We start from the raw sequence: 8,502 nt of genomic DNA, 5'->3' as shown, positions 1-8,502 counted from the left end.
TCATTGTTGTTTGGCGGGTCCGGGCTGGGGATTTGAACCCACCACCTTAGGTGTATGTGGCTGGCGCCTTAGCCGGTTGAGCTATAGGCGCTGAGCAAGAAAACAGACTTTTAAAAAAACCTCAAACAAACCAGAGTTTCAGGGTTCTGTGAGACAATAGCAAGAGAGCTAACATTCTTGTTAGTGGAGTCCCAGAAGTGGAAGAGAAAAAAAGTGAGACTGAAAAAGTATTTGAAGAACTAATGCCTGAAAATTTCTCAAAATTGGTGAAAGACGTACAGTTACAGATTCAAGAAGTTGACTTAATCCCAAACAGTATAAATACAAAGAAATTTATTCCCAGATACATTATAATTAAACTTCTGAAAACTAAACATAAAGAAAAGTCTCAGGCTAGTGGCTCATGCCTGTAAATCCCAAAAGTTTGGGAAGCTGAGGTGGGAGGATCACTTGAGCTCAGGGATTCAAGGACAGAAAAAAAAAATAAAAGTTTTAAGAACGGCCGGAGAGAAAGTCACATTACCCATAAAGAACACCAATTCAAATAACAGCAAATTTCTCATCTGAAACCATGGAGACCAGAAGAAAGTCACAAAAATTTTTCTTGTGCTGAAAGAAAAGAACCATCAACCTTGAATCTAGTATCTGGTGAAATGATTATTCAGGAATAAAGGGGAAAATAAAGACATTCTTCAATGGAAAAAAAAAAAAACTAGGAAAACTTGTTGCCAGCAGCCTCTTAAGTAGCTGGTACCCATAGAACTTGAAACTTCTGAGGTCAAACAATCCTCCTGCCTCAGCCTCCTGAGTAGCTAGAACTATAAACATGTAACACCACACCCAACTAATTTTTCTATTTTTATCAAAGATGGGGTCTCAATCTTACTCATCCTGGTCTGGAATGCCTGACCTCAAGCAATCCTCCTGCCTCAGTCTCCCAGAGTGCTAAGATTATAGCCACCATGTCCAGCTGGCAGAGTAGATTTCTTTTTTAAAAAAGTGATGCAACTATACGTTGTCCACAAGAAACTCACATCAATATGATGACATAGGTAGGTTGAAATTGAGGAAATCAGATATATCACAGAGACATTAATTTTAGAAAGGACTAGCTATATTAATATTAGATAAAGTTTACTTCAGAGCAAATAAAGTTACCTAGGACAAAAAAGGGACATTACACAACAAAAAAAGGATCTATCAATCAAGAAGATAAAGCAATCCTGAGTGTTTATGCAACAAACAGAGCTTTAAAATACATGAAGCATCAGACTCATTGAAAATGTCTAAAAAATAAAATATGTGAAGCAAAAACTTATAGAACTGAAAGAAGAAATAGGCAACTTCTCAATTATAACTGAGGAATTCCCAACAATTAGAATTACTAGGCAGAAAATCAGCAAGAATATAGAAGATTGCATAGTGCCATCAACTAACAGCATCTAATTGACATTTATAGAATATTCCACCAAACAATAGCAGAATACACACATACATATGTATGTGTGTGTGTATATATATATATATATATATTTTTTTTTTTTTTTTTCCTTGGAATCAGAGTCTTACTCTGTCACTCTGGGTAGAGTGCTGTGGCATCATACCTCACAGCAATCTCAAACCCTTGGGCTTGAGCAATCTTTTTGCTTCAGCCTCTCGAGTAGCTGGGACTACAGGCATGCACCACTATGCCCAACTAGTTTTTCTGTTTTTAGTAGAGATGGGGTCTCACTCTTGCTCAGGCTGGTTTCAAACTCCTGAGCTCAAGCAATCCATCCACTTTGGCCTCCCAGGGTTCTAGGATTACAGGCATGAGTCACTGTGTCTGGCCATAATACACATTCTTTTTAAGGATCCATGGAACATCTAGCAAAACAGACCTTGCCAGGATTATAAAACAAATCTTGATAAATTTAAAAGACTTAAAAATCATATAGAATACATTGTCTGATTGATGAAATCAAACTGAAAATCAGTAACAGAAAGGCAATAGAAAATCTACAAATACTTATAAATTAAATAACTTATTTCTAAATTATCAAAGAGAGGCCAGGCATGGTGGCTCATGCCTGTAATCCTGGGAGACTGAGGTGGGTGGATTGCCTGAGCTCAGGAGTTTGAGACCAGCCTGAGCAAGAGCAAGACCTCATCTCTGCTACAAATAGAAAAAACCAGCTGGGTGTCAGGGCACCTGGTTGTCTCACCTACTTGGGAGGCTGAGGCAAGAGGATGGCTTGAGCCCAAGTGTTTGAGGTTCTTGTGAGCTATGTGATGGCACTCTACCCAGGATGACAGTCTACTCTGTCTCCAAAAATAAAAAAGTAAAATAAATATTAAAAAAATAAATAATCAAAGAGGAAGTCTGAAAGGAAATTTAAAAAATATATACTGAATGAAACTGAAAACACTGCAAATCAAAATTTGTGGAATAAAAAAAACAAAATTTGTGGAATGTAGATAACTCAGTGCTAAGGGAGAAATTTATAGCACCAAATACATGAGAAAATAGGAAAAAGATCATAACACAAATCAATTATCTAAGGTTGTACCTCAAAAAATTAGAAAAAGAAGATGAAAATAAATCCAAAGCAAGAAAAACATACTGAGTGAAGAAAAATCATATGATCATATCAATTGATGCAGAAAAACCATTTGACAAAAGATCAACACCTATTCATGATAGACTCTCAGTATACTAGGAATAGAGCATAACTTCCTTTCCCTCATAAATAGAATCTACAAAAAATTTACAGCTAATATTATACTTAATGGTGAAATATTGAATGTTTTCCAAGATTGGGAAGATGATGTTATCTCATTCTCATTCAAAATAGTACTGAAAGTTCTAGCCACTGGGAAGTCTGAGGCATTAATAAGGCAAGAAAAAGAAATAAAAATAATATGGATTAGAAAAGAAGAAATATACTGTCTTTATTTGCTGATTACATTGTTATCTATGAAGAAAATCCCCCCAAATCTGTAGAACTTCCAGGGCTGAGTTCAGCAAGATCCCACGATACAAAATCAACATACAAAAAAATCAATTATATTTTTAGACACTGATAATGAACAAGTACAAATGGTAGATAAGATATAGTACTACTTACAGTTCCTCCAAAGAAAATAAAATATTTAGGTAAAAAATTCAACAAAACATGTGTGAGATCTGTATGATAAAAATTACAAAATACTGATTAAAGGAATCAAAGAAAAACCTAAAGATTGGAGAGATGTACAGTGTTTACGGGATTGGAAAACTCAACAATGTAAAGATATAAATTCTCCCTAACCTGATCTATATTTTGATCACAATTTCTTTCAGAATTCAGCAAATGTTCTTTGCAGACATATACAAAGTTATTTAAAGACATTTATGGAAAGGGAAAGACCCTAGAATAACCAAAACTATTTTGAAAAAAGAAGCAGAAAGTGTGTTAAGACTTACTATATAGGTACAGTAATTGAACACTGTGGTACTGATGCAGGATTGGGCATAGAGATTATTGGAATAGATGACCCAGAAATATAAAATAGATCCATATAAATATGCCAAAACGTTTTGACAAAGGAACAAAAACAATTCAATGAAGAAGGAATGGCTTATTCAATAAGTGGGTCCTGAAGTAGACATCCATAAGGAAAAAAAAATAAGAAAAAGGAAAAAAAACAATCTCTAAGATATCACCTAACTCCAGTAAGATTAGCATCACAGAGTCCCCAAGTTGCAGATTGCAGATGCTGGTGTGGATGTGGAGAGAGGGGAACAGTTTTACACTGTGGGAGGGAATGCAAACTAATGCAGCCTCTTTGGAAAGAAGTATGGAGAACCCCCAAAGAACTCAAATTAGATCTCCCACTTGACCACACAATCGCACTACTAGGCATCTACCCAGAAGAAAAACAAAATCAATTTCTCATAAGGACATTTGCACTAGATTGTTTATCACAGCTCAATTCATAATCGCCAAGATGTGGAAACAACCTTGTGGAAAATGCCCATCAACCCAGGACTGGATTAACAAACTGTAATATATGGCTCGGCACCTGTAGCTCAAGTGGCTAAGGCACTAGCCACATATACCAGAGCTGGTGGGTTCGAATCCAGCCTGGGCCTGCCAAACAACTATGACAACTACAACCAAAAAATAGCTGGGTGTTGTAGCAGGCACCTGTGGTCCCAGCTACTTGGGAGGATGAGGCAAAAGAATCACTTAAGCCTGGGAGTTGGAGGTTACTGTGAGTGGTGATGCCATAGCACTCTACCCAGGGTGACAGTTTGAGACTCTGTCTCAAAAAACAAACCAACCAACCCTGTAGTATATGTATACCATGGAATACTACTCAGACATAAAAAAGATGGTGACTTCACATCTTTTGTATTAAACTGGATGGAGTTGAAATACATTCTTCTCAGTAAAGTATCACAAGTACAGAAAAGAAAGAATCCAATGTATTCAATACTAATATGAAGCCAGTAGATGATCTAATTCACACCCACATAGGAGAAAAACTCATTTCAATTCAAGATGGGGGGAGGAAGAACAAGGGAGAGGGGGAGGGAAGGGGGTTTGGGGTGTCCCACTGAATGAGCATAATGTAGGGGTATACAGCATACCTTTTGGGTGCTGGACATAACTTAAAAAGAGGGACTCTACCTAACAAATTCAAATATTGTGACTTGGTTGTTTGTATGCGCACTTTTATTTCAAATTAAAAAAAAAATCTCAATCCAAGCCACCTCACACTTTATATAAAACTTAACCCCAAATGGATCATGGATGTAAATGTAAAACATAAAACTATAAAAATTCTAGGAATAAAAAAAAGGAGAAAATCCTCGTGACCTATGAGTAGGAAGAGTTCCGAGACTTGATACCATAAGCACAATCCATGAAAGAAAAAAATTGATAAAAATGAAAAGTTTCTGCCTTGCAAAGGACCCTGTTAAGAGGATGGAAAAAAAAAATTACAGATGGGGAAAAAATATCTGCAAGTCACATATCTGACAAAGGACTTGTGTCTAAAATATATGAATAACTCTCAAAGCTCGACATTAAAAGGCAAACAGTCCAGTTTGAAAATAGGCACAATATATGAACAGTTATTTTACTCAAGAGGATACACAGATGGCATATGAGCACATAGAAAGGCGGTCAACATCAGTAGCCATTAGAGAAATGCAAATTAGAACCACAACGAGATGTTAGTACCTATCAGAAAGGATAAAATTAAAAACAATGATGACACGCTCAGGATGCTGAGAAACTAGATCAGGCATTCATTGCTGGCGGGAATGTCAAATGGTACAGCCATTCTGAAGAACAGTTTGGCAGTTTGTTTTTAAGCTATAAATGGACTTACCCTACAACCCGTGATGGCACTCTTAGTCATACAGCTCAAAGAAATACAAATTTATTTTCATGTAGAAATTTATACATGAGTGTCTATAGCAGCTTGATTTATAATAGTCCCAGATGGAAGCTAGACAAATGTCCCACAGTAGGTACATGGTTAAGCAAACTGTGGTTCGTCCGTACCGTGGAACACTACTCAGTTACAGAAAGGAATGGACTATTGATACATGCAACCACTTGGATAAACCTCCAAGGTATCATGTGAAATGAAAGAAGGGCACCTCAAAAGGATACCTACTGTATAATTCCATTTATATAACATTTGTGAAATAACATAATTATGTTAGAGATGGAGAAGAGATTAGTGGTTGTCAGGGGTTAGGGATACAGGAGTGAGAGGTGGATGCTGTTATGATGGGACACCATGAGTGTCAGATGTCAGATAAGTATCTTTATTGTGGTGGTGGTTACATAAAGCTACACTTGTGATAAAATTGCATAGGGCTATGCAGACACAAACGCATAGACGATTGTATTTATAGCTGGGAGTCTGAATAAGCTCTACAGTTTGTATCAATGTTAAACTTCCTGCTTTTGCTATTGTATCATGGTTATGAAAGATGTTAGCACTGGGGGAGGCTGGATGAGGGGTGCATGGGACCTCTCTACATTTTTTGCAACTTCCTGAGAATCTATAATTATTTCAAAATAAAATGTCTAAAATATATATGCATGGTTAATATAAACATGTCAACTTTTTAAAAAATTTTAGAGACAGGGTCTGTCACCCAGGCTGCAGTGCAGTGATATAATTACAACTCACTGCAGCCTTGAACTCCTGGGTTCAAGTGATCCTCCTACCTCAGCCTCCTGAGCAGCAAACACTACAGGCACCATAGCTGGATAGTTTTTTATTATTTTTTTAGAGATGGGATCTCACTATGTTGCTCAGGCTAGTCTCAACCTGCCTCAGCCCCTCAGAGTGCTGGGATTACAGGTGTGAGCCCCTACACCCAGCCTAACATATTAATCTCTCTAATTCTCTTCTAGTTAGTCAATTAGCCAATCAGCAATGCCAGCTGGGTATACCCATGACATGTGGCTTAGGTATAGAGAATTTAAAAGGAATAGAATCAAATCAAAATTATCCAAATCACTACGGTGCATTAAGTAGTCCCAGGAGTAACAGAGCCTGTGGTCCTAGTGATGGCAGCAAGGCAGATAGACGAAAGGGATCAACATCTGGATGACTCTCCAGCCCTCCGAATTCAGGGAATCATTTTGGCACAGAGAAGCTGAGAAATGCAAGGGGGGGGGGCATTTATAAAAATGAGACCATGGGAGAGAAGTAGCAGAGGAGAAGACGGACGCAGAGGTCTGGAAACAGAGGAGGCGAGTAGAGGACTGAGCCAGGAGCCGAAGCCAGGTGGGCCTGGACCTCCTACCTGCATGAAGGCTCCTAGGATCTTCCGGGCTTCCTGGTAGAGCTTTTCTCCATCCCACTGAGGGTTGAGTCTCTTCAGCTCTCTAGCCAGTCGGTTGTGCTCGCGGAGAAAGAGGGTGTGGGAAGTGGCCAGCAGGGTCTGCTCTGAGGCTCGGGAATCTCCTGAAAACACAGAAGATGGGAAGGTGGCCTCTGGGATCTGGTAACAGAACCCTCTTCCAAGCCCCTCCTGCCAGTTAACTTTTGAGAATCAGGTGGAGAGGGATGGATGGGGAATGGGAGAAGAATCACAGGGTTTAACTTAGGTCTATACACATATTTTTTAGCTTTCTTATTTGGGCAAGTTACTAATGTTTTTAAACCTCAGTCTCCTTGCCCATGAAAGTGGGAATAAAAAAGTCTATCAGACAGGAATGTAATAAAGGCCACCTGTGAGATGCAAGGAGGGAAAGTTTTGTTAATTATAATTCAACTACCTGCTAAGAAGGGCAGTTGAAATAAATGAGGGGCTTTTCAGAGACTTTATTGAACAACTTTGAAGGTTTTAGGAATGCAGGTTTGAGGTAAGAGCCTGGGCAGGGCTGAATGCCTCTAGGTAATAAAGAGAGAGTAATCTAGATGGGGGGCCTAGAACCTATTCAGGGCCTGGAAAGGAGTAAGGATGGGAGGCAATTAAATGGTGAAAGACCAGGGTCCTCCAATCTTTAGGCATGTCTACTGAATTCATAAATTCTTGGTGTTAGTGCATATTTTTATGAAAACAAGGGAAGAGTTTGGCTTTGTGTCTGGATTGACGTGGGGTATGTGTGAACACAAAATCCAAAAGATGTACCAACACATCTTGGTCTCTGGGCAGGCTTTCTGCCATGTCAGGGTGGTCAGGGGGGTTGTCCCAGGAGAGTAGAATTTTGAAGGAGGAAAGGTCCCCAGAAGCCAGAGACAGAGGACCAGGAGGGCGTGAGCCCCTGGAATGAACAGAATTAGGAGGGCTTTGGTCATGCACAGGTTGTACAGAATGGGGCTGTTTACTCAATGCCTTATATACACATTCCTCTTAATCTAGAACTTCCTCTTCCACAAAATTGTCTTGATAGGTGTACTGAAAATGAGAACCAAGTTTCATCAGTAAAGATATTCATTACCTAAACAATTGCACAGAAAACTAGAAATAACTAAACGTGTCCACATAGAGTTGAGAAAATAAACTATACTTCCTAAAATGTTAGGCAGCACCAGGCAGCCATTAAGCATCATGCTGTAGATAGTTAATGGCTTGGAGTGTATTAAGAGAAGGCGTCAGCTTCCAGAGCATTATTTATAGTAGAACCCCAATTATGTAAAACAATGTAGAACTACATCTATGACAAAAAAAAAATACTGGAATGATAGGCCTTAAAAATTGTTAATGATGATTTCTCGTGGGTGGTGGGATTGGGTGAATTTTCTTTTTATTTTCTTTGAGCTTTTCTGGATGTCCTCATTTTGTATTACGGTGAACACATGTTCTTGGCTTCTCTATTCATCTGGGTCCTTCTGCCAGTCCTGGACCAGTGCCAGGGTCAGCAGTGGTTTGGTGTGCTGTGTATTTTTCCAGCAAGAGGATGAGAAAGGAGCAAAGCCTCCTTGGATAACCCCCTTGTCCTTGGGCCCTTCTTCTCCCAGCCTAGACTTACCTGCTAGGAAGCAGGGCACCTGGGCAGTGGC

At 39.0% G+C, this 8,502-nt stretch overlaps 1 protein-coding gene across 2 annotated transcripts in view; it reads right to left on the bottom strand.

Annotated features, from left to right (window-relative positions):
• The window catches only part of LPO (lactoperoxidase), a 33,632-nt gene that overhangs the window by 9,793 nt on the left and 15,337 nt on the right, over nt 1-8,502 (bottom strand). The window contains exon 9 of one of the 2 annotated variants that reach the window (XM_012808765.2): nt 6,800-6,960. The exons of the other annotated variant lie outside the window; for it this stretch is intronic. Within the exon in view, the coding sequence (XP_012664219.1) occupies nt 6,800-6,960 (161 nt within the window). The remainder of the gene's footprint in view (nt 1-6,799; nt 6,961-8,502) is intronic. 2 annotated transcript variants of the gene reach the window in all.

Source organism: Otolemur garnettii, unplaced genomic scaffold (genome assembly GCF_000181295.1).
Source record: "Otolemur garnettii isolate 467f Iridium unplaced genomic scaffold, OtoGar3 scaffold00094, whole genome shotgun sequence".
Classification (NCBI taxonomy): domain Eukaryota; kingdom Metazoa; phylum Chordata; class Mammalia; order Primates; family Galagidae; genus Otolemur; species Otolemur garnettii.
This window is presented reverse-complemented; position numbering and strand designations above follow the sequence as displayed.